Below are 25,934 nucleotides of genomic sequence, written 5' to 3' on the forward strand. Positions count from 1 at the left end.
TGAGATGGATCACAATTAAAGATGAATAAGGTAGCTATTTATGGATTGATCTGGAAAAGGTTTCTGTGACATTAAAAAATCAATGGAAAAAAATCAGGTCACAAAACTATAGTTTCACTCATGTAGCAGTTGTCTATGTGCAATGCCTGATCCACAGAGCAGGGAGTTTGGTCTGCTTTGTATACAGAGGTCACCAGAGTGCCAGGCACACTGTGTAACATAGTTGGTGCTCAATAATATTTATGGAGTAAATGAAAAAAGTCTCAAAATATAAGATTAAGTAGCCATTTCTGTAGCTATAATTTTTTTTTGGCTAATACTAAGATTTGAGCTTAGATCTTGGGCTTTGTCCCTTAGCTATTTTGATCAGGGCTGGCACTCTACCACTTGAGCCACAGCTCCACTTCTAACTTTTTGATGGTTAGTTGGAGACAAGACTCATGAACTTTTCTTCCCAGTTGATTTTGAACTGTGATTCTTAGATCTCAGCCTCCTAAGTAGCTAGGATTATAGGAGTGAGCCACCAGCATGGAACAGTTTGAAGTGTTTTTATTTTATTTTTTTGGGTCTGGTCATGGGGCCTGAACTCTGGGCCTGGGCGCTGTCACTCAGCTCTTCAGCTCAAGGCTAGCGCTCTACCCCTTGAGCCACAGCGCCACTTCCGGCTTTTTTCTTTTTGCTTATGTGGTGCTGAGGAATCGAACCCAGGGCCTCATGCATGCAAGGCAAGCGCTCTACCACTGAGCCACCTTCCTAGCCCATGGCTCCTTACATGAAATGTCAGGTCCCACCTCCTTCACCTGGTTCTTGGTGACCAGCTTTTGTCAACTCACTAATATACATCTCAGCTTGTGTGTGTGTGTGTGTGAGAGAGAGAGAGAGACAGAGAGACAGAGACAGAGACAGAGAACGGATAGTGGGACTTAAACTCAGTGCCTTGAGCTTTTGATTGGCCATTTTGTTCATGGCTAGCACTCTACCACTTGAGTGTACCTCCAGCCTGGCATTTTGCTGGTTAATTGTACAGAGAGTTTTGCAATTTTTTTTTCCTGCCCAGGCTGGCTTTGAACTCTGATCCCCTAGGTTTCAGCCTCCTGCTTAGCTAGAATGACATGTGTGAGCCACACAACTTGGCTATGTATTAACTTTTTATTATGGAAATTAGAAAGCACACAGAAGCAGAGAGTATAGTATATATTCTTTTCATCCAATCAACTTCAAAGATGATCAGCATTTTTCCTGTTTTGCTTCATCCTGTCCACATACATTTTCTCCTCTGAAATATTTAAAAATAACCCCTTAGATACAGGTGGACCCATTGCAACAATGAGATGTACAAGATGAAATGTTGAAAAATGAACTTTACAACTTTGGTAGGGAGTGGGGGATGGGAGGTGGGAGGGGTGAAATGTAGTCATGGAGATGGGAGGGCAGGTATGGTAAGGGAAAAACAAAGGAGGAGGCAACAATGCTTGGTAAGAAATGTACTCATTACCTTGCTCATGTAATTGTAACCCCTCTGTATGGTATTTTCACAATAAAAATTATTTAAAAAATTAACCCCTTATTGAGTGCTGGTGGCTTACCCTTGTCATCCTAGCTTCTCAGGAACTGAGATTCTGAGGATCCCAGTTTGAAGCCAGCCCAGTCTTATCTCTAGTTAAACAGCAAAAAAGCCAGAAATGGAGCTGTGGCTCAAGTAGTAGAACAACCAGTCTTGAGCCAAAAAGCCAAGTGAGGCCAGGAAGCCCTGAGTTCAAACCCCAGTATGAGAACACACGTACAGAGAAAAACAACCCACCAGTATATATTATTCAACCTGTAAACACTTTTCTTTGTTTCTGTTGAAACACAGTGCACCACTGTAACTGTCTCTCCATTTCTTTCTTTTCTTTTTTTTTTTTTTTTGGTTGTGGGGCCTGAGCTCTGGGCCTGGGCGCTGTCCCTCAGCTCTTCAACTCAAGGCTAGCGCTCTACCACTTGAGCTACAGCGTCACTTCCAGCTTTTTCTGCTTATGCAGTGCTAAGGAATTGAACCCAGGGCCTCATGCATACAAGGCAAGCACTCTACCACTGAGCCACCTTCCCAGCCGCCTGTCTCTCCATTTCTTTTCTTTTCTTTTCTTTTTGGCCTGAGACAGGACTTGAATGTGATATCTTATTGATTTGCTCATTGGCTAGTGCTCTACCAACTGAGCTATGCCTGTAACTCCAGGCCATTTAGTTACATCATTATCTCATCTATATACAAATTTACCTCAGTGTCTTAAAAACCCATTTCTGCACTTGACTTGTTTGAGCACTGCCTAGTATTCTGTGGTCTTCTTAACACTCAACAGCTTGCAACTCCTTCTGTCCCCTCACCCCACTTTGGCCTTCTTGTCTTCATTACTGGGGAATCCTCTGCATAGAGTGACCTCCCTGCATTCAGGCCCATGACTCAGCTCGTGTCACCACCTACAATAATCATGCCTCCTGTATATCCTATCACATCCAGAAAACAAGACATTGCTTTGTATTAGTGCATGGTCACACCATTCCTCAAGTGTGGAGGGAGCACTCTCCTAAGAGACTAGGTATTCCTAACAGTAGAGGTAAAGGAGTCAGAGAGTTGAGGATGATCTTTGCATTTTGGGGAGAAGGCCTAGCCTGTGCATGGTGGTGATGGATCTGTCTTAGGGCATCCTGGTCATGTCTGTCCTTAACTCTGTGTCTGTGGAAGTGTGGCCTTTTCTGTTGTCACAAATCCCCTTTGAGTGTTAAGAATCTGGTTCAGAGGGAGCTATGTCTCCCTGCTCCATAAAAATATGTACAGATAGACAACAGATATTTGTACCACGTTCCCCTAATTTCTGAAGTCTGGGAATCTCAGGACGTTTCCCTATCACAGTTGTCAAGAATATCATGTGTTACTGCTCCTCAGCATGCACACTGTTATGTGCTTTTCTTCATTGTTTTGTAGGTCCAGGTAGTGTGCCTATTTGTCCTATTTGGTAGATGAAGAGACTGAGGGGATTCAACCCAGTGAGGTAAGGTGCAAGGATATTTGTCTTATAGGAAGCTTCCCCTGGTCAGCTTTGGACTCAGCATTGAGAAGGTTTGTGGACCTGCTTCTTTTTTTTTTTTATTGTGAAAATACTGTACAGAGGGGTTACAATGGGCAAAATAGTGAATACATTTCTTATCAAGCATTGTAGCCTTCTCCTTTGTTTCCCTTTCCCATCCCTTCCCAGCCTCCCCCGGCCCCGCCCCCATCCAATCCTCGCCACCTCCCCACCAAAGTTGTAAAGTTCATTTTCAACATGACAACTTGTACTGCTCATTGTTGCAACGGGTCCACCTGTATCCTTATTTAAACGACTTGTTTTTCCCCTTCCCCTCCACAAATTCTACCGACATTAAATACAGTGAAAGCAGGGGTTATACTGTGGGGGAAGGACATACAAAGCAACAAAGAAATAATCTTATAAATGCTTTAGAAACAAATGCATGAAAGAAAAAAAACCTTTAAATACATATCTTAGGGTTCATTTTCCTAACATCACCTTATTTGACCTTTACTGCTTGACTCATATATATATATACTAGATATTGCAAATAAGGGAAACCATGGGACCTATGTTTCTTTGGGCTTGGCTTACTTCACTTAGTATAATTTTTTCCAAGTCTTTCCATTTCCTCACAAATGGGGCAATGTCATTCTTTCTGATGGAGGCATAGAATTCCATTGTGTATATATACCACATTTTCTTGATCCATTCATCTACTGAGGGGCATCTGGGTTGGTTCCAGATCTTAGCTATGGTAAATAATGCTGCAATAAACATAGTTGTGCTGGTAGCTTTAGTGTGGTCTTGTTTGTAAACATTTGGGTAAATGCCCAAAAGTAGGATTACTGGGTCATAGGGGAGCTCTATGTGGAGTCTTTTGAGGAACCTCCATACTACTTTCCAAAGTGGTTGAACAAGTTTACACTCCCACCAACAATGCAGTAAGGTTCCCTTCTGTCCACATCCCCTCCAGCATCTGTTGTTATTAGAATTCTTGATTATAGCCATTCTAACTGGGGTGAGGTGGTATCTCAATGTTGTTTTGATTTGCATTTCTTTTATGGCTAGGGAGGTTGAACATTTCTTCATGTGTCTATTGGCCATCCTTCTTTCTTCTTCAGAGAAGTTTCTCTTTAAGTCATTTACCCACTTATTTCTTGGGCAGTTGTTTCTTTGAGGATTTGTTGTTGGGGGATTTAATTTTTTGAGTTCCAAGTATATTTTAGATATGAGACCCTTGTCCATTGTATGGCTAGTGAAGATCTTCTCCCAATCTGTGGGCTTTCTATTGATCTTGCTAGCTATGTGTGGACCTGCTTCTTACAAATGCATCTGGATAGATGCTGCAGAAACTTTTTGGACAGGGATATAGAGATAGCAAAACCTACTTGCTTGCTTTCTTTTTTTCTCCCCTCCTTCCCCTCCTCCCTTCTTTCCTTTCTCTTTCTTTTATTTTCTCTCCACCCTCTCTCATCTTTTCTTTCTTTCTTTTTTCTCTCCACCTTCTCTCATCTTGTCTTCCTTCCTTCCTTCCTTCCTTCCTTCCTTCCTTCCTCCCTCCCTCTCTCCCTCCCTCCCCCCCTCTTTCTTTCTTCCTTCCTTTCTTTCTTTCTTTCTTTCTTTCTTTCTTTCTTTCTTTCTTTCTTTCTTTCTTTCTTTCTTTCTTTCTTTTCCTTTTTTCTTTCTTTTTTTTCTTCACCCCCTATCTCTGTCTATCTTTCTTTTTCTTTTTCTCCAGTCATTTAAACTCAGGGCCTGGGCACTGTCACTGAGCTTCTTTTTGCTGAAGGCTAGCACTCCACCACTTGAGCCACAGCACCACTTCTGGCTTTTTCTGTTTATGTGGTACTGAGAAATCAAACCTAGGGCTTCATATATACTAGGCAAGCACTCTACCACTGAGCCACATTCCCAGCCCTCTTTTCTTTTCTTTTCTTTCCTTTCCTTTTCTCTTTTCTTTCTGTGTGTACCAGAACTGGGGCTTGAACTCAAGGCCTCCCACTGTCACTTGTCTTCTTTTGCGTTCTATTCTTCCTCCTTTTTTCCTTCTGTTTTTCTTATTGAATGACAATAATTGATTTCCTAATAATGACTTTAACTTAGAAAGGGTCTTTAAAATATAGAATTGGAAATATACTGATCTCTATGATAGCCACCCTCTCCAAAGGTAAACTGGTATGTGAATTTTCCATAGTTTTTTTTTTCTTTTTAAATATCATTTATTTACTTTTTGGAGAACCTGGCAATATTTCTACACAGTTCAAAAATCAAAAGGTACAAAAAGAAACACAGTGCAAGTCTCCCTCACTCCCCTTCCACTTGCCACCTGGTTCCCTTGCCTGGAGGTAACCACTGTATCCCAGTTTCTTGTGTATTTATGCAAATACATGCATATCTACCATATATATAATATTGTATATAGTATATTATATAATTATTATATAAATACATAATTATATTGCTATTACACAGTGTTATGCTTCATAGTATTATGTAGTTAATCTTATATAATATGTTATATAATATATGTGCATGTATATATACACATATTATATATAGCCTTGTTTATTCTTCTTTGGTTGTTCAGGTCCAGGAGCTTAGACTCAGGGTCTGGTTGCCTTCCTTGAGCTTTTTCACTCAAGGTTGGTGCTCTACTACTTGAGCCACAGCTCCACTATTGGCTTTTTTCTGGTTAATTAGACGTAAGAATCTCATGGACTTTCCTGTCCAGGCTGGCTTTGAACAGCAATACTCAGATCTTAGCCTCCTGAGTAGCTAGGATTAAAAGCATGAGCCACAAGTGCCCAGTTCTGGGTCTTCTTTTTCAGATTTTTTTTAAAACCCTCAGGTTGTAAATGCAGCCTGTTTTTTTTGTTGTTGTTGTTTGTTTTTGTTTTCTCTCTGGCCCTTGTGAGTGCCTTGGAAATGGTGCAGGCTGGGAGGGGTAGGGGTCTCCTGGAAGCACTGGATTCTTCTCAGTGATAAGCCTTTCTTGGGCTATTTTCTTGGCAGATCCTGCTGAACACAACACTTGAAGCTCTTTTCAAAGGTCTTCCATCTTTGCTAAGTCATCAACCACTCACAATAGCCCATGAGAGTGCAAGAATTATTGCCCCATTTTCTGTGTAAGGAAACCAACTCAGAAAGGCTAAAAAAACCTGCTGAAAAGACACAACTAATTAGTGTTGTCATTGTAGGGTGAGGGCCCAGGAGCAGTGTGTGGTTTGGTCTAGCTTAGACTTTGGAAACAATTTTAAAAAAAGTTGTTGATTCCATAGCCTATTAAAAAATATACTAATAGCAGTAATGGAGGGCAGGGGAAAGTAAGGGGACTTGCAGGTTCTAGATAGGGTTGTTCTGCCTTGCCATACCAGTTACAAGTGGGCAAAGGATCTCTAGTTTGGGGGCTCAGTTCCCTTTCCTTTCAAGTACGGTTCCAATACCCACCCAGCACGATGTAAAGTGACATATTTAAGTGAAAATTACCTGTAAAAAAGGGGCACATTCCAGCACTTGCCTCACAATTGTAATTAGGGGCTTTGAGCTGCTCCTTTGCTGGCATAGGGGAGATGTCAGAGGGGGTGGGTGGTGGTGGCTGGGCAACTGTTTCCAGAGCGAAAGACAGGCTCACAATGGGTACAAACTTGCCTTGCCCTTAAGCCAGTTTCTTCCAAAAGCTCTCTCAGGCTTAGTGATTTGTAAATCATGAGGACTTCAAGCTGACCAGGCCAGTTCAGAGCCTCTTGGGCAATTAGAACAGCCCTGGGGCCTGAGCACAAGGTCTTCCTATGTGGGTGTCTTGCACTGACTTTGATCTGTAACCATCTCTGCAAATCAATGTTTTTTAAAGTTCATTTATTACTCCTTTTTTTTTTTGGTACTAAGGATGGAGCCCAGGCCTCTATATACCACTGAGCTTTTTTTTTTTTTTTACTCCTAATATAAAAGTAAAACATGTACAGTAAAGAAATTTTGGAAACTACTGAAAAATAGAAGAAAAAAAAAAGAAATCATCTTTTTTACTTTCTTTCTCCACAAAAGCCCGCCTCAGTTATATTTTGGTGTGTTTCCTTCAGTCTTAATTTTATCCCCTATACATTTGTCATAATTCTGGGCAGAACAATTCTGAATCTGTCATGCTGGTTTTGTGGCTGCTGTGCTTGCCTTTGGGGTATTTGAATTTAGATTTTTAAGTACTTCAAAGGATTCCACCTTTTACCTATGACTTTTTTTTTTTTTTTTAGGTCCGGTCGGTCGTGGGGCCTGAACTCTGGGCCTGAGCGCTGTCCCTCAGCTCTTCAGCTCAAGGCTAGCCCTCTACCACTTGAGCCACAGTGCCACTTCCAGCTTTTTTCTTTTTGCTTATGTGGTGCTGAGGAATCGAACTCAGGGCTTCAGGCATGCAAGGCAAGCGCTCTACCACTGAGCCACCTTCCCAGCCCTTACCTATGACTTTTAGCTTAGCATTTTTTCCTTCCTTCCTTTTTTCCCTCCATTTTTCTTTCCTTCCTTCTTTCCTTCTTTTTCTTTCCTTTCTTCCTTCCCTTTCTTTCCCTCACTTCTCCCTCCCTCCCATCTTCCCTTTCTCTTTCTCATCCTTCTTTCTTCCCTCTTTCGTTCCCTCTCTTCCTTTTTTTCTGTGCTAGAAATGGAACCCAGGGCCTTGTACATTTTAGGCAAATGTCCTATCACTGAGCTGCACCCCTGGCCCAGCATTTCTCACAAAAAATCAAATGAACAGTAATCCTTAAGGCCCACGTGGTGCTCTCTCTGACAAGCAGGACCAGTTTATAGAAGCTAGGTAGTAAGTAGGTTGTTCTACTGCTCATTTTTGGTTCTTATTGGGCCAGAGCTGAGGCTGGAGTGATTCACTGCTAGGCACTGATACCTTGGCTAGGTGAAGGTGGTATCAGCCACTCAGCAAAGGGCTCTCCTAGTGCCAGGGACCTTTTGCCACTCTCCACCACTTGTGGCACATCCTTGCTAAGATCCATTCCCATCGAAAGGAACATGGGGCACCAATTGGCCATCAATCTTTGTCACGTGGCTGCTTCTAGGGTTTAGGCCTTCACAGAGATTTGAGCAATTACTTCGAGGGTGAGTTCTTCCCAGAGTTCTGTCTGGGTTCTTGCAAGCTGGTAGTTGGAGATTGTTTACTTGCTGTTTTCCCTGGACTTCCCCCAACTCTGCACTAGCCATTTGATGCTTCCTTACTCTTTGATTTAAAAAACAAAAAACTCTTTCTTTTTGGTATGAGTGAAACTGCACTTAAGCTGAGAATGTGTAAGAGAATTATGGGCATTTGAAGTGACTAGTGTTCCTAGCCCACCAGGCATACCTCTCTGTTTAATGAGATTGACTATTCCCATCCCAGAGCACATTCCAGCCTTTCCCCATTTCCTTCTATGGAATGCCCTTCCCCCACTGGCTTAGGGGCCTGGAGAAGTACAAGTCATTCCCCGCAAGGCTGGCTCAAATATCACCCCTCAGAACCTCTCTGAGATGCCTGTTCCATGGGGTGATTTGCTCCCTGTTCAGTGCTCCCTTAACCTCTGTTTGTGTTGCAAACATAGTTCAAACAAGCTGGGACCTGCTTCTTTCCCTCCTCCTTTGGCTTGTCTGGAAATTCCTAGCTGGCCAGGACGAGCTGTGCCCCTGTCTTCCAGCAGTTGAAAGTTTCATAAATATTTGGTAAACCAAGTTATAAAATCATTACATGCGGTTGTCCCTTCCTTGACCTCATCTCTCATAATTTTTAATCCTCATTTGTTATCTTCCAGGATGATGACAACAACCATTTGGGCCATGTCCCCTTTTCATCATGTATACTGACAATAATTACTAGGAAGCATCCTCTCTAACCATGGAAATGTCCCCTTTGAGAGCTGACATGCCAACCTGCTCTATCCATCCCTAAATCTTTTTCTGGAAAAGGCACTCCTCCAGGGTTCTAGCAAGACCCTCTCCATGGTTGCAGAGCCTGTATTCATGTACCTTCTTTCCTATGGCTGGGCCCCATGGTAGAGCTTGCCTTCTGTCCAAAGGAATTGGGCTAGGGACATATTAGTTTTCCAGGGGGTCCAGCACTCAGGGTGAGCCCCCCCAGGCTGGATCAGAGCACAGCATGAAAGCTGCAGGATTATGTTAAATACTTCAGTGAGAGGAAATGTTCAGAACTGTGTGTACAGTCAGTGGCAGTTTATAACGAGGACAATGGGAACAAGAGGTAAGTTTTCAAATATTTTATTAATAAACAACATAAATTCAGAATCCTAAAACACCACCTGTGGACTTCTTCCTTACCTCCCACTCATAATTGGTCCCCCCTCCTCCAGGTTCTACCTGGATGATCCTGATGTCATAACTGTTCCTGTCGGTAACTGTTCCTATCCAGTGCCTCTCAACCAAGAAACTGGTGATCAGCAAATTCTGTACTATCCTCCAGCATTTTGTCTGTCTCCTTTAAGAAAATAAAAAATGCCCCTTCCCCAACTTACTCAAAAATAATCTCCAGAGATTAAAAATGTGTATTTAAAAAAAATAAACACTTTTAAATGTTGAATATCTCCCTCTTCCCCTAGGTCTAGCTGAGGACTCTGGGGTGCCTGCCTCCTCACCCCAGGAGGCCAGTTGCCACTTGGTACCACTTGGAAATTTTCAGGAAGTAATTTCTTCCAAACTTCCCCTGCAGTCACAAATTCCACAAACTGCTCACATAAACACACTGTCTTCATTACAGGCACTGCTTCTCAGCTCTGGAAATCTGATCTCTTTTTGTCAATTAGACCACATGCTTCAGATTGCCTGCAAACAGGAGAAAAAACAGAATTTGAATTCAGGTGATATATATGAATTATACAATTCAATGAAGCTGTGAGAAAGAAAAGAAAGTGTTTGCATTTGGGAACCCTGTGACCCCACTGTGTGAACAAGCCCAGGCTAGCCTGCTGGATGATGAGAGACAAAGTACCAGGTACCCCTATCATTCCAGCAACCAACAGATAAGTGAGCTTTTGATAGCCAGTTGATTGTAGATACTGGGTGAGTATGGCCCAAACCAGAAGAACCACTCAGCTGAGCCTAGGTTTGTCACCAATCCAGAGTTATGAGCTAAACAAATGGTTGTTTTAAGAATCCCCCAATTACGTGCATGAACATTCAGACAATGCTTTTACATAGTTCAGTTAGCCACATCCAATTTCCCTTTATTCTCCCTTTTCCCTCTTGCAGGGCACAATCTGCCTGGTAGTTTAGTTTTTGTGAGTACCTGTGAAGTATGGAGTAAGGACCTTTTATTGCCTTCAGAGCTTTTTAGGAAAGGGGAGACACTTTCAATCCTATAGAACTGGGCTCTAAGAATGAAAAGTTTGCTCACTTGGTCCCTGGCAGTCTTTTCCTTGCCCCATTTCCCCAAGTAAACTATTGGCCTCCAAACTCTACTGCTCACTCCTCTGAAATCTTCTAAACAGAGCAGGGACCTGGGCTGTCCTACTTTCTGTTGATCTGTAAAGTGTGGCATAGTGTCTCTTACATAGTAAATGTATCAGCAAATAGCTGAGTGAATGGGTGAATGTAAGAAAGGAAGGAAAGAAGAATCCAATCAGAAACAAACCATTTATTTATTGTGCTGGGAACTGAATTCAGGGTCTCATCCTTGTACATGCTTGGCAAGTGTCCTACCATTGAGCTACTTCTTTAGCCCTCTACTGTAACTTTTAAAATAAATTTATTTATATTTTATTGTGGTGTTGGGGTACAAACATGAGGCCTAAAATATGCTAGGCAAGCAAGTGCTCTCCCACTCAGATACACTTTCAGCCCCAAGATTTTAACTTTTTTTTACTTAATCCCTAGTAACATTGATATGTGTATGTGTGTGTGTGTGCACACGTGTATGTGTGTGCATGCAGATCTGTGATTTTTTTGATGGTACTGGGGATTTATCTCAGGGACTTACACTTGCAAGGTAGGCCACTAAAGCCACACTCCCTTGTTTACTGGTTTACATTAGTTGTATAGTATATAGCATATAATATGTTCTAATCAATCTCAGCCCCTCTATAACTACTCTCTTCCGCTCCTTTTTATGAGGCAGAGTCTCACTTTATGTCTAGATTGGCCTGGGCTGTGATCCCCATGTCACTAAGGACGAGAGGTTCCTGTCACTATACCCAGCTGGGATAACAGGTGTGTGCCCAACCACTGATTGAGATAAAGTCTCATGAACTTTTTTTTTTTGGTCGGTCGTGGGGCTTGAACTCTGGGCTTGGGCGCTGTCCCTCAGCTCTTCAGCTCAAGGCGAACGCTGTACCGCTTGAGCTACAATGCCACTTCCGGTTTTCTAGTGGTTTTTATTGGTGATAAGAGTCTCACAGACTTTCCTGCCCAGGCTGGCTTTCAGCCAAGATCCTCAGATCTCAGCATCCTGAGTAGCTAGTATTACAGGCGTGAGTCACCAGTGCCTGGCTTCATGAACTTTTTTTGTGTGTATGTGTGCCAGTTCTAGGCCTTGAATTTGGGGTCTGGGCATGTCTCTGAGCTTCTGTGATCAAGACTCACACTCTATCACATGAACCACAGCTCCAGTTGTTAAATGGAGGTAAGAGTCTCACAGACTTTCCTGCTTGAGCTTGTTTTGTACCATAATCCTCAGATCTCAACCTCCTGAGTAGCTAGGATTACAGGCATGACTCACAGGTGACCAGCTGCTGGTTGTTTTTGGACTTAGAGCCTTGTTGAATTTTCTTCCCTGCGCTGGCTTTGAACTATGATCTCTGGATCTCAGCCTCCTGGGTAGCTAAGATTACAGGTATGAGCCACTGGTGTGTTGGGAGCCAAAAGTTGAGTCAATCTGCATGATAAGCTTGACTATCTTGCTGGAACATCTCTCGAGGCTATTTACAGAATCTGGTCTTTGCATCCTGCCCCAAACAAAGACCAGGTAGCTGCTATTGACCACCTTTTCACATTGCCCTAAGCAAACATCTTGCAGCTGCTACGGCCAATGAAGAAGCTTCCTTATCCTAAGCATATAAATACCCCTGTGTGAAAAATAAAATTTGGCAGCTTGATCAGGATCCTTGTCTTGCTGTCCTTCTTCGTGTCTCTTGTCCCTTCATTCCTTCTCGCTTAGGTTCACTGCCCTCGTTGAAGTCCTGCGGGTCGGGACACTGGTGCCTGGCTTGCATGTTTAGTTTTTTAACAAACTGTCAACATGTTTTCCAGAGTCATTGTGTCATTTATAGTCCCATCAGCGATGTATGAGGAATCTCATTTTTCAACAACTTTGGCAGCATTTGGTGCTGTTTGTTTTGTCTGTTCTAGTCAGGGCATAGTGATGTCTTGTCTCGCTGAGCTCTCCATTTGCACTCTTCTAATTATATAGGGATGTTGAACATCTTTCTATTCTTTTTTTCCCCCCCGTCAGTGTCAAGGATTGAACTCAGAGCCTCAAGCTTGCAAGGCCACTTGAGCTACACTCTCCAGCCCAATGTCAAATGCCTTGTATGTGTCTATTTTCTATCTTCATATTCTTAGTCTGTTGCCCATTTTTTAATCTGGAATTTTTAGAAATGTTGATTTTGGAGACCTTTGGTTTGAGATATATCTTCTGTTAGGTGTATAACTTGCAAATATTTTATGTTAGTACATAAGTTATGTCTCTATTTTTTTGGGGGGGTCCGGTCATGGGGCCTGAACTCTGGGCCTGGGTGCTGTCCCTCAGCTCTTCAGCTCAAGGCTAGCGCTCTACCACTTAAGCCACAGCGCCACTTCCGACTTTTTTTTCTGCTTATGTGGTGCTGAGGAATGGAACCCAGGACCTCATGCATGCAAGGCAAGCGCTCTACCACTGAGCCACCTTCCCAGCCCAAGTTATGTCTCTATTTTACTAACAAGAGAAAGCAAAATTTAGTTTCAGTGAGGTCCAATTTAGTACTTTTTTCCACCTCTGTTTTCAGTGTTTGAAACCCTTAAACTCAAAACTTCTGGGCCATCTTTGATTCTTCCTATCTTTTGCTCAAAGCTAGCACTTTATCACTTGAGCCCCAGCTCCCATTCTAGCTCTTTTGCTGGCTAATGGACAAATGAGCATGTCATGAACTTTCCTGTCTGGGTTGGCTTTGAACTATGATTCTTATATCTCACCCTCCTGAGTAGCTAAGATTTTAGGTGTGAGCCACAAGCACCCAGCACTTTGTCTCTTGACTCATAACCTTTTCACACCTTAAGACTTGCTAAGCCTAACTTCAAGCATTCTCTGAAATCTATCCCCTCATTTCTGTCTCTGCCTTAGCCATATAATTGATTACTTGGATCACTGAAGCAGCCTCATCCACCTGTGTTTCTGGTTCTGGAGCTGACTCCTGACAACTGCTGCCAGAAAACTTCCCGTAGCTCCTGACCACCTGTGAATGAAGTCCAGCTCCTCAGTTCAGAGGGGCCCCAGCCATGCATTCCACTCTTGCCTTTTGCTTGTGTGATTGCCTGTGCTGAGGTCCATCCTCAGCAGATCCTGCTGCTGAAGCAAGGATCCCTCCATCTGTCAGCACAGCCAGAGCTTGAGGAATGAGTAAATACATGGAGGGACAAAATTCCACATCACTGTGTTCCAACAACACATGATCATAGAAAGGAAAGTTGGGTGCTGTATTTTCTGTTGCCTGACCTACTCTCTGGTTACATTTGGAGGCAATTAAGAAAAACAACAGAAATAATTTTCACCAAAAGTTGATGATGAGCAATATTGAATTTGGGTAACAATATAAATGTAAGCCTAAATAATGCCTATTGTTTCCCCTTGAAGTCCAGCTTTTCCAGTGGTGGGTGGCAGCCTGAGAAAATTCTAAAGGCCTGGGGAGACAAGGGGTTTAGATCAGAGGAAGCAAACCTGAATGACTAGAAAATCTGAGAACAAACTAAATGAGAGGAAAGCAAATTGAGGCAAGACTTATGGAGCATTCTTTTTTTTTTTTTTGGTCCAGTCGTGGGGCCTGAACTCTGGCCTGGGCACTGTCCCTCAGCTCTTCAGCTCAAGCTAGTGCTCTACCACTAGAGCCACAGCGCCACTTCCGGCTTTTTTCTTTTTGCTTATGTGGTGCTGAGGAATCGAACCCAGGGCCTCATGCATGCAAGGCAAGCGCTCTACCACTGAGCCACCTTCCCAGCCCCTTATGGAGCATTCTTGATGCACTATTCATTTTCCTACTTGGAATCATGAGTACAAGAAAGTTTCTTTTTGTTTGACTCTACTCCAAAAGCAAACAAAGCTACAACACTAAGTTGTTGTGGTAGGTGGAGACTCACACTTGGCCTAGAGTAAGACAGACCAAGGTGAGTGGCAGAGTATGAGGCACATTGGACAGCACATACTCCCATGCTCACAAAGTGGGCAGTGCCCATTCAGCATCAGTCATTCACTAGTGGGCAAGCATGTAGGGCCAGTATGACCAGAGCTTTCCATTTTCCAAGAGGAGTCAGAAACACGCAATTTAAGGCAAAGTTTCCAGTGTTAAATATGGACAAGTGATTGAAATTTTTAACAACTATTATGTGAGGTACCAATGAAAGTGCTCACACAGCTGGGCACTGGTGGCTCATGCCTGTAATCCTAGCTGCTCAAGAGGCTGAGATTTGAGGATTGCTGTTTAAAGCCAGCCCAAGTGGGAAAGTCCATGAGACTCATCTCCAATAAATCACCAGAAAACTGGAAGTGGCGCTGTGGCTTAAGTGGTAGAGCACTTGCCTTGAGTTGAAGAGCTCAGGAACAGTCCCAGGCCCAGAGTTCAAGCCTTGCAACTGACAAAAAAAAGTGCTCATACAAAACAATTTTGGAGGCAAGATGTGCTCGTGGACTACCTGTTGTAATTCCTGATTACTTTGGGATGGATTTTTTTTTTTTTTTGTGCTGTGGGCCCAGAGCACCGTCCCTTAGCTTTTTCATTCACAGCTGATACTTTATCATTTAAGCCATGCCTCTAGTCCATTTTTTTCCCTGGCGATTTTGGAGGTAAAGTCTCTTGGACTTTCCTGCCCAGGCTGGCTCGAACTGCAATTCTTCTGATCTCAGCCTCCTGGGTAGCTAGGATTATGGGCATGGGCCACCAGTTCCCAGACCCTTTATTTCCTTGTTTTTTTCCAACCAGCTTTTCAAATAGAAGCTTAGATATGCTTGGATATGCCTATGCTCAAATCCCTTGAACAGCTGCCAAGCATACCTAGAATAACATCATAGCAATTCACCTGCACAATACAGTCCTTGTCTCTGGTCTCCTATCTGCACCTTCTTTACTTACCCAGTTCTAGCAAGTCTCTGTGTGGTTTGAACTCAAACCTTTTTTTTTCCATTTAGGGCTTGCTTCCCCTTCTTTGTACATGCTATTCCTTCCCTCTGGAATATTCTGTCCTTGGATCCTTGCATTTTTTGACCCATCTAATTATCTCTGTCATTTTTGAGTCAACAGGTCTCAACTCCAACATCACCACTGGGAGGCCTTAAGATCATTCCCTAGCCACTACTTTTCTGTCACATGGTCTTGCTTTGCTTTCATAATGCACATAGCATATGGAAAATAACTTTATTTCTGGGCATTTCTAACCTTATTTCTAGGCAGACTGTCTCCTTTTACAAGCTCTATGAGGGCAGGGGCTTTGTCTATCTTGTTCATTACTCTGTCATTAGTACCCTCAATAGTGCCTGGCAGATAACAGGAGCTGAATACCTCCACACTAAAGGAATAGACACATATGAAGGTAAACATTATCATCTATAGCAACAGGGTAATAAAGCACCCATATGTACAGGGCAGTTGATCAAACACTTTTCCATTCAATGCATAGAGGCTGCAAGCTTAGCCATTGCTCTTAATGATCTTATAAATGTGATTCAGGAGAGCAAACACATACCAACAAATAGAGAATTGGCACTGCCAGACAAGGTGGCAAATGATTCTGAAGATAGTACCATAGTAGCAGTTTGGAGGCATGCCAAGGAGATCCCAGAATCTTTGGGAGCTGAGTGGCTTCAGAGATGAACAGGAAAGTGAATTTAGGACTATTGAATATTTCCATAGAAGTTGTACTTTCAGAAGTTGTTTTATCTGGGGCTGGGAAGGTGGCTCAGTGGTAAGAATGCTTGCCTTGCATGCATGAGGCCCTGGGTTCGATTCCTCAGCACCACATAAGCAGAAAAAGCCAGAAGTGGCACTGTGTCTCAAGTGGTAGAGCACTAACCTTGAGCTGAAGAGCTCAGGGATGGTGCCCAGACCCAGAGTTCAGGCCCCACAACTGACAAAAAAAAAAAAAGTAAAAAAGAAAAAAAAGAAATTGTTGGGGCTGGGAAGGTGGCTCAGTGGTAGAGCGCTTGCCTTGCATGCCTGAGGCCCTGGGTTCGATTCCTCAGCACCACATAAGCAAAAAGAAAAAAGCCAGAAGTGGCACTGTGGCTCAAGTGGTAGAGCGCTAGCCTTGAGCTGAAGAGCTGAGGGACAGCGCCCATGCCCAGAGTTCAGGCCCCACGACCGGACCCCCCCCCCAAAAAAAAAGAAATTGTTTTATCTACTTGACATCTTTATTAATAGCCACCTAATATTTTCCTTTCCCTCCCTCCCTCCCTCTTTCCTTCCTCCCTCCCTCTTTCCTTCCTTCCTTATTCCTTCCTTACCCCCTCTCTTTCTTTCTCTCTCTCTCTCTCTCTCTCTCTCTCTCTCTCTCTCTCTCTCTCTCTCTCTCTCTCTCTCTCTCTCTCTCTCTCTCTCTCTCTCTCTCTCTCTCTTTTATTTCTCTTTCTTGTCCTGGGCCTTGAATGAAGGGCCTGTGCTCCAGGCACCCCGAGTAGCAAGAATTACATGTATGAGCCACCAGCACCTGGCTTGCCATCTAATTTTTTTCTTATCTATTCACTTTTAAAACTTTAATACCCATTTTGGTCTCATATATTCTAAGAAGCATAAAAAGAGAATAGTTTCCACATGTTTAGTATAGAAAAAGCTATATTACTGGTCAACAGATTATACTGATGTGCAACACAGAATACATTCATTAACTAGTCCTTAATATTTGTAAAGCCAAATATATTAAGCAGTGGTCTTCATGGTTATACCTGATGACATTAACACAATCAAAATCATAAATATAAATAAGTCAATAATATATACATACAACTATTAAAGTAAAAAATGTGTTATGCTATGCATTATCCTGCCCACGTAATTGTAACTCCTCTGTACAGTATGTTCACAAATAAAATAAAATTAAATTAAAATTTAAAAAAATGTGTTATGCATTTCAAATTGTACTTCTTACAGGCCCATCTTGAGAGATGCTCTTGGGCAGCTGGTGCCTAGGCTGCTCTATGGCTATCAGCTTCTAGTATCTAAAAATCTTAGAGTTGGTGATGTGGCTTAAGTGGTAGAACCATCTGCCTAGTAAGAAGAAAGGCCCTGAGTTCAAACCCCACCCAGTACTACCAAAGAAGTAAAACTTTTCTCTTTTTTTTTCCCCCAGGGCTGAGGACCGAACCCAGGGCCTTACACGCACCGGGTGGGCGCCCTTCCGCTGGGCTAAACCCCCAGCCCTGAAAAGTAAAACTTTTCTACCTTCACTCCATTCCTCTCCTTTGGTCCAGTCTGGTCCACTTCCATATCCATCCATTGTACAAATCTTTGTGTATTCAATAGGCTAGGCCTTGGGCTGGATGCTGGAGTCACAGAGGAGAGCAAGGCATTGATCTTGCATTCAAGGAGCATTCAGTGCAGTGAGGAAAACATATATGGAAACAATTATACTAGTGACAAGCACCATAGAGACAGGGTAATAAAATACCCGATGTATATAATGCTTAGGGTAGAGAAAGAAGAGTACAGAAAGTTTCACAGAGTATCTTGAAGGTCCTAAGAGGAAGAATGTTCCAAGCAACAAGAACAGAGCAGTATGTATAAAGGCAACCACAAGGTTTTTGTGGCCAGAACTCAGAAAGAAGGTCAGGAAGAGAGATAAGGGCACTAGAGGAGGCACTGGGATCTCATGTGATCCAGGGCTATAGCAAGTTTTCCAGTTGCTGCCTTCCCATGACCAGGTTTGAGGGTCTTCCTTTTTCCTGGGAGCAATGGTAGTCCGAAGAATTTCCATGCAGCCTTGGGCATGTGTTGATGTGGATGGTTGATTTAATTTTTAGCTCTTAATTGACAACTGCATTGTTTGCCTTGGAATGTCGATCCCTCCTGTCATCAGTAAGCCTTTCAATGACAATTACAGAGAACCACCAATTACCACTTGTCTGCCTCTGACCTGAATTAGAACCTGGGGTTGCAGATTAATCCCACCAGGCTCTTGGCATTTACAGGCTATCAGCACTTAGCCTGATGGTTAGGGTGCTCTGGTCTCAGCTTGCAAGGCGCAACTGCAGGCTCAAATGGAATTGAAGCAATTTTTAAAATAGCCCATGATTCATTTTTTCTCCTCTCCTGTGCCTAATCTGCTGGCTCCATGTGGAGGGATGGGCACAAGTAACTGACGAGGTGACATCACAAGAGTGGGCTGTATGCCTGCCAGGCAGCTTGTGGAACTGGGTCCCGGCAGCTGTCGATCTGCTGGGCTGGGTAACATCTCTCAGGCATTTTGGAGTCACAGCTCCCAGGTTCTTTGGTCTAGGTGCCTTCTCTACATTTCTTTTTCAGACAAAAATGCTGGGCTGGGGAATCCGGGATAATGGGAATAGCAGCAGTCCGAAGAATAATACAGCCTTACATCTGTATAATGCTTTAGAATTTCAGAAGCCATTTGCTCCATTTTACTCCACCCAAACACTAGTGAGAAATGGAAGCTGTGATTTTCAGTTTGTCCTGGACACAAACTCCTGCTCTTTTGTTCAAAAGGGTCAAATGCTAGCATTCCCCATTGACCTCCAGGCACATGGCAATTAAGCCTTGGAGAGCATGAGGTGGTCAGAGATTCCCTTCAGCATCTAGGTGCTTCCTGGCAAATACATCCTCCAGGATGAATGGTCTGGCAGGCAGTGTCTTAGCCATGCCATCCCCATGGAGCCAGCAACTAGTTCCAGTTTCAGCACTGCCAAGTCCTCTGTACACCCAGATTTACAGTCCCAATGGTGCCCAAGATCTCAACTAGAGCCAAAGGCATGACTGCTAACTGTGGTGCCCTGAAGGTAGGGTGTGTCATGAACATCAGAAAGTCCCAATCACAGTCAGAGTAGCTCAAAATCTTGGGGAAAGAAAAGCCACAATTCACGCCATGCCATCCACCACCATGGATCTTGAAGGGAAGGGTCACTGAGCCCAGCCAGGAACAGCTGGGGAGTGGGGTGGAGATATTCTTTTCTTGGAGGAGTCATAAAAATAGCTCTAAAAAGCCTTAGGCTTGCTCTGTGATCTTCTAGCACCTGGTCCCAGCATGGCTTGGTGTCTCCAGGATTCTACTGCCAAGGTTGACATGTGAAATTTCCGCCAACCTAGCTCTTCTGCCTTGACCTTCCCCAGACTCATGGCTACCATGCTGGAACCCAAAAGGATGGCATACTCTTGCTTGGCCTTCAATTTTAGATTGGATTCCAGTGTCATTTGTGTGTGCATGGGGGGCAGGGATGGAGGCAGCAAGCCATAGATGTTCAGCAGACATGTGAGAATGCAGGTGCTCCTGCTGTGGTTCCTGTCATAGTTGCTACCACCATGATTCCCAGCAAATGAAGACAGAAGGACCTTCGGTAAGACCACATATGGTGGTCAGTACCATGGAAATGTCATCTTTGTAACCCAAGATGCTGGCACTCGAGCAATTCTGCCTCTACCAGGTATAAAAGTGACCCTTTGGACAGTTCAATCTGTAAACCTTTATGTGACAAGTGATTGGCATAACAGATGATTACCACCTCCAATGGAGGCCTCTCACACTTGTTTTCCCATTCAAAGGGGAAACGTGTCCCTGGGAAAGTAGACTGAGGATCACTGCCTCAGCCTGTTTTAGAGATGTGAATAAAAATCTTGGCTTGGGAGTACCTCCTCTCTGGTTGACTGATTTTTCAATTGATTTGTATTTATTAGCTAATGAAATTAAAGTTGTAAAAATGATAACAGAAACACAATAAATCTCTCCCCCAACTGGCTGTTTCTATGTCACTATAGTGCATTCTTCACTTTGATTACTTCAAAGTCTATTATTTTGTTCTCAATTATTCTGTTTTTCTGGCACTGGAGAAAATCAATTTGTTTTATTTTCTCTTATTCATGCACTCAATTATGCTCTTCGGGCACATTTAATCACTTTGATGCTTTCATTTTATGGCCCATCTCTAGGCACTTCAGCTGCTTTGCTGCCAACGGGCAGGCAGGACTAATTTGCATGTCACAATAGACTTGAAATTCTAACTCAATTTAGAAATCTTTATGAAATCTCCCTCCAAAATGTGCTTGCAGCTGCAAACAGGCACAAAGATGTGGGCAAAGCAGGAGCTTATAAAGATGTTTCTCTTTCTTAAAAGTCTGTGAGCTCCTTGGTTGCATGACCATGGTGTGGGATGTCTCCATGCAGGTATACCAGAGTCCATGGGTTGACATAGGATGTGTATGGAGCTTTCTTGGGAGTCCTGAAGGAAGAATCCTGTGGCAGCTGCCCCTAGGCAGCCAGGCTTGCTGACTCTGGTATCTAGCGACCCTTAGCACTGCTGGATTTGGCCTGGATTTGGCCACTGTGCTTGAGACTGCACCTGAATCCCAGTTGGTTAAAGGGCCTCTGAGTAGATCAAGAAAGTTGTCAACAGTTAAGACATTCCAGAACCCTGAATGGCTTACCTTATTTTCTCTAGTAATTTCCAACCTTCCTTTTGCCCTTTGATCATTTTATCACAAGAAGCTGGAGGGGGATGAGCAGTGCAATTGCTTTAGACATGTACTTTGAGCAAACAAATACACAAAAATGCTCAAACACAGTAGAGGCCTCCCACTATGGTTCAAAAGACTTTAGTTTGTTATGTGTAATAATCAGCAGCTCCACCAGGACAATTCTATACTTCCTTTTCTAAGTTTGGGTATGATCCTTAGCATCTTTTGTGGAATACCAGTTTCCCCACTGACTGCCATGTGACCCTGTGCAAGGGAATTAAGTTCCCTATGCTTGGTTTTCTCACCATTAAATGGGGCTAATAAATCTACCTCAGAGACGGATTTGCTCCCTAAACTTAAGTACTGTCAGGAGTGTTACTATACTTGCATACCATACAGACTAATTTCTTAAATTTAACTTCATCTTAAGCAATAATATCTATGAAGTAAAAAAATGGATGCAATAGTTGTATTTCTTTCAATTATACTTTAAAACATAAACATTAAACACACTAAATCCATTCCTGCCTTTCATCCTGTTCTTACCTTCATCTAGAATATTCTTCACCTAAATGTTTATAAAGCCCTTTTGCTCACTTCATTAAACTCTATTTCAAAATGTCACACCACCTTAGAAAGACTTTCATTGACTATCTGATCTAAAATAGTACTCCCAAATTAATCAGAAACATATTAGTTTACACATACTACCTTAGCCGTAGCCAGAGTCCCCATCCATACCAGCAGGTGTCAGAGAAGGCAGAGTGGAAACAAAGACTTTTCATCTCTCTTGGAGAACAAGGATGCCCATCCACCACTGTGCCTGTACAGTGCACAGTGCACTGTACATAGTGCACAGCACAAAGGCACCATTCCTCAGCCTGGCCAGGCACTGTAACTCATGTGGGTACTCCTAGCTTTCAGGAGGTTGAGGTTGGAGGACTGTTGAGTTTAAGGATAGTATGAGCTACATAGTGAGACTTTCAATAAAAAGGTGCCACTCTATTCTGGTCAGGGTACTATCAGTGAGGGTCCAGTGGGCCACGTAAATTTCTACATGGTATAAAAAGTAACTGACTAGGGAAATTGAACTTTTTATTTGATTTTTAATTTTTTTAAGGAATCTAGACTTAAAATTGTTTTAGTGACATTTTAATATTTACTGTTGAATGACAATCCATAGCACATGTTTCTGTTGCTGTACAGACTAATGGTATATATTTAGATTATTATTCTGAAGGATCCCTAAAAATAACCATTAACACAAACATTACTGATGCATGTAGTCTGAAATAAAATTTCAGGAACAAGGGAAATTTTTGTCTTTTGTGTGGCCTACTTGATAATCTGTTAAAATATAATAACCTCTTTAAAGTGAGAACTCCAATTTTATGGGGTAATGGCTCCTAATGTCAGTTAAAGGTGTTTTCTGCTAAAACAGAAGGTTTAAATAAGATCTAGACTTTCAAAACACCATACTTCAAATATTTAGGATACAGAGATAACCATTCATCATACCAACAACAGGAAATGTGCAACTCAAAGGAAAACAACAGATTGCAACATAGAGATGACATAGATGATCTATGGCTATTTCACTTTGAATATGTCTGATCTCATCTGATCTCAAAGGTTAAGTAGACTTGGGTCTGGTTAGTAGGTTGGATAGGAGATGACACAGATATTGGAAATACTTGAGGCATTTAAAGCAGCCATCACAACAATACTTCAATAAGCAACTATAAATATGCTTGAAACAAAAGACAGGAAGTATTGACAGAGAAACAGGAGAAATAAGGAAAAATGAAGTGGAAATTTTAGAACTGAAAAATAAGAATAAGTGAAATAAAAATTCAATAGAGTGGTTTAACAGAAGATTGGTGGGGATAAAAGAAGAATTAGTAAACCAGAAGACAGAATAGAAATTAGCCATTTGAGCAAGTGATAGAAAATAGACTGAACTCAAAAGACTTCATATAGAACTCCCCTATGACCCAGCAATCCCACTTTTGGGCATTTACCCAAATGTTTACAAACAAGACCACACTAAAGCTACCAGCACAACTATGTTTATTGCAGCATTATTTACCATAGCTAAGATATGGAACCAACCCAGATGCCCCTCAGTAGATGAATGGATCAAGAAAATGTGGTATATATACACAATGGAATTCTATGCCTCCATCAGAAAGAATGACATTGCCCCATTTGTTAGGAAATGGAAAAACTTGGAAAAAATTATATTAAGTGAAGTAAGCCAGGCCCAAAGAAACATAGGTCCCATGGTTTCCCTTATTTGTAATATCTAGTATATGTATGAGTCAAGCGGAAAAGGTCAGATAACGTGATGTTAGGAAAATGAACCCTTAGATGTGTATTTTAATGTTTTTTTTCTTTCATGCATGTGTTTCTAACGCATTTATAAGATTATCTCTTTGTTGCTTTGTATGTCCCTCCCCCACAGTATAACCCCTGCTTTCACTATATTTGATGTCAGTATAACTTGTGGAGGAGATGGGGAAAAACCAGTTGTTTAAGGATACAGGTGGACCTGTTGCAACAATGAGAAGTACAAGTTGTCATGTCCAAAACGAGCTTTACAACGTCGGTGTGGCGGGGGCAAGCGGGGAGGAAGGAGAAGGATTGGGATTGGGATTGGGGGGGAGGGGGGAGGCTGGGAAGGGATGTGAAGGGTAAACAAAGGAGGAGGCTGCAATGCTTGGTAAGAAATGTACGCATTATCCTGCCCATGTAATTGTAACTCCTCTGTACAGTATGTTCACAAATAAAATAAAATTAAATTTAAAACAACAAAAAAAAAAGAAAATAGACTGAAAAACTGAGCAGAGATTCAGCAAACTGTGAGACTGTGATAGATCTAATATTCATGTCATTAAACCCAAGATGGAGAAGAGAGTGCGAGGCTGAAAAATATTTGAAGAAATGATTAAATATTTCATAAATTTTGAAAAAAAATTAAATCTATAGATTCAAGGAGAGTAAAGCCCTAACAAGATAGTTCTCCGTCCTTCAAATCCCTGTCTAGACACATAATAATCAATTTTCTGAAAACTAAAGAAAAAAAATCTGGCCAAGTGCCAGTGGCTCACCCCTATAATCCTAGCTACTCAGGAGGCTGAGATATGAGGATCACAGTACAAAGCCAGCCCAGACAGGAAAGCTCCTTAGACTCTTTTTTTTTAAATGTTTTTTTAAATGTGATTTCTTTTAAATTATGAAAATTCCGTACAGAGGAGTTACAATTACATGGGCAAGATAATGAGTACATTTCTTATCAAGCATTGTTACATCCTTAGACTCTTATCTCCAATTAACCACTAGAAAACCAGAAGTGGTGCTGTGGCTCAAGTGGTAGTGCTAGCCTTGAGCTGAAGAGCTCAGGACAGTGCCTAGGCCCAAAGTTCAAGCCCTACAACTGACAAAAAAAAGAAAAGAAAAATGTGGGAAGCAGTAAAAGAGAAACAAAGTCTTAATAGATAATTTATTGATAATTCAAATGACTGGATTTTTCATCAGAATCATGTAGGCCAGAAAAAGGTAGTACAGTATTTTCAAATGTTTAAAGAAAAAAAAAACAAACTATTGATCCAGAAATAGTCTTGGAAATGAAGGAAACATAAAGATTCACAGAAAAAATAAAATGAAGCAAATTCATTGCCTATAGAGACTTTAAAAGAAAATATTTAAAGGAAATTCTTTTTTTATTCTTTTTGGTTGGTCACTGGGCTTGAACTCTGGGCCTGGGCACTGTCCGTCAGTTCTTCAGCTCAGGGCTAGTTCTCTATCACTTGAGCCACAGTGCCACTTCTGGTTTTCTGGTGATTTATTGGAGATAAGAGTCTCACGGACTTCTGCCAGGGCTGGTTTGAACCATGATCCTTAGATCTCAGCATCCTGAGCAGCTAGGATTACGGGTGTGAGCCACTGGTGCCCAGCACAAAAGGAAGTTCTTGATGGAAAGGAAATGATAGAATAAAGAAACTTGGCATATAAGGGAAGAAAGCAAGAAGAATGGAAGGAGTAAAAATAATATACATATATATATATATAAAATAATATATATATATAATACATTTCCCTTTTCCTTTTGAGTTTAAAAAAGCAAAATTTATACTATTGTCTGATGTGGTTCTAAATGTACATAGCAGAAGGATTTATCACATTTGTTTTCATTGCCTGGAGATTTGAAATTGGTAGGCAGGTGTTCTACAACTGAACTATGTTTCCAGTCCTTTTTTTACACTGGTTGAGATACTTTTTTCTTGGGCCCACACTTAAACTATGATCTCTGATTTTTTATTTCCTACCATAGCTGGGATGATAGGCATGCACCACTATGCCGATCTATTGGTTGAGACTGTATCTTGTAAACTTTACTGTCTAGGTTAGTATCAGACTCTGATTCCCTCAATCTCAACCAGATAAGGACTTAAGAGTACATACAGTTTGTACAACTCACACAGGTAACAGATTGACATTATTAGACTGTACTGTTAAATATGTATTATAATATCCCCAGAGCAACCATTACAAACCAATCCAGAGTTATAATAAAAAAAATACTACACATTGCTGGGCGCTGGTGGCTCATGCCTATAATCCTAGCTACCTAGGAGGTTGAGATCTGAGGATCATGGTTCAAAGCCAGCCCAGGCAGTAAAGTCTGTGAGACTCTTATCTCCAATTAACCACCAAAAAACTGGAAGTGGCGCTTTGGCTCAAGTGGTAGAGTGCTAGCCCTGAGCTGAAGAGCTCAAGGACAGCACCCAGGCCCAGAGTTCAAGGTCCGCGACTGACAAAAAAAAAGAGATACTACACATAAATTACAAAGGTACAATCACCCACCATGAAGGATGGGGAAGAAAACTAAGAAACAAAGGTTTTTTTTTGGGGGGGGGGCGGGTCCGGTCGTGGGGCCTGAACTCTGGGCATGGGCGCTGTCCCTCAGCTCTTCAGCTCAAGGCTAGCGCTCTATCACTTGAGCCACAGTGCCACTTCCGGCTTTTTTCTTTTTCTTTTTGCTTATGTGGTG

General features: G+C 42.1%; 1 protein-coding gene across 1 annotated transcript in view; it reads right to left on the reverse strand.

Moving 5' to 3' along the window:
* Window positions 1–9,277: 9,277 nt before the first annotated feature.
* The window catches only part of Hdac8 (histone deacetylase 8), a 265,953-nt gene continuing 249,296 nt past the window's right edge, over window positions 9,278–25,934 (reverse strand). The window contains exon 11 of the mRNA XM_070040340.1: window positions 9,278–9,854. Coding sequence (XP_069896441.1) covers window positions 9,832–9,854 — 23 coding nt within the window. The 3' untranslated portion in view covers window positions 9,278–9,831. The remainder of the gene's footprint in view (window positions 9,855–25,934) is intronic.

Source organism: Dipodomys merriami, unplaced genomic scaffold (assembly GCF_024711535.1).
Source record: "Dipodomys merriami isolate MVZ:Mamm:240054 unplaced genomic scaffold, mDipMer1.0.p SCAF_3, whole genome shotgun sequence".
In the NCBI taxonomy this organism is placed as follows: domain Eukaryota; kingdom Metazoa; phylum Chordata; class Mammalia; order Rodentia; family Heteromyidae; genus Dipodomys; species Dipodomys merriami.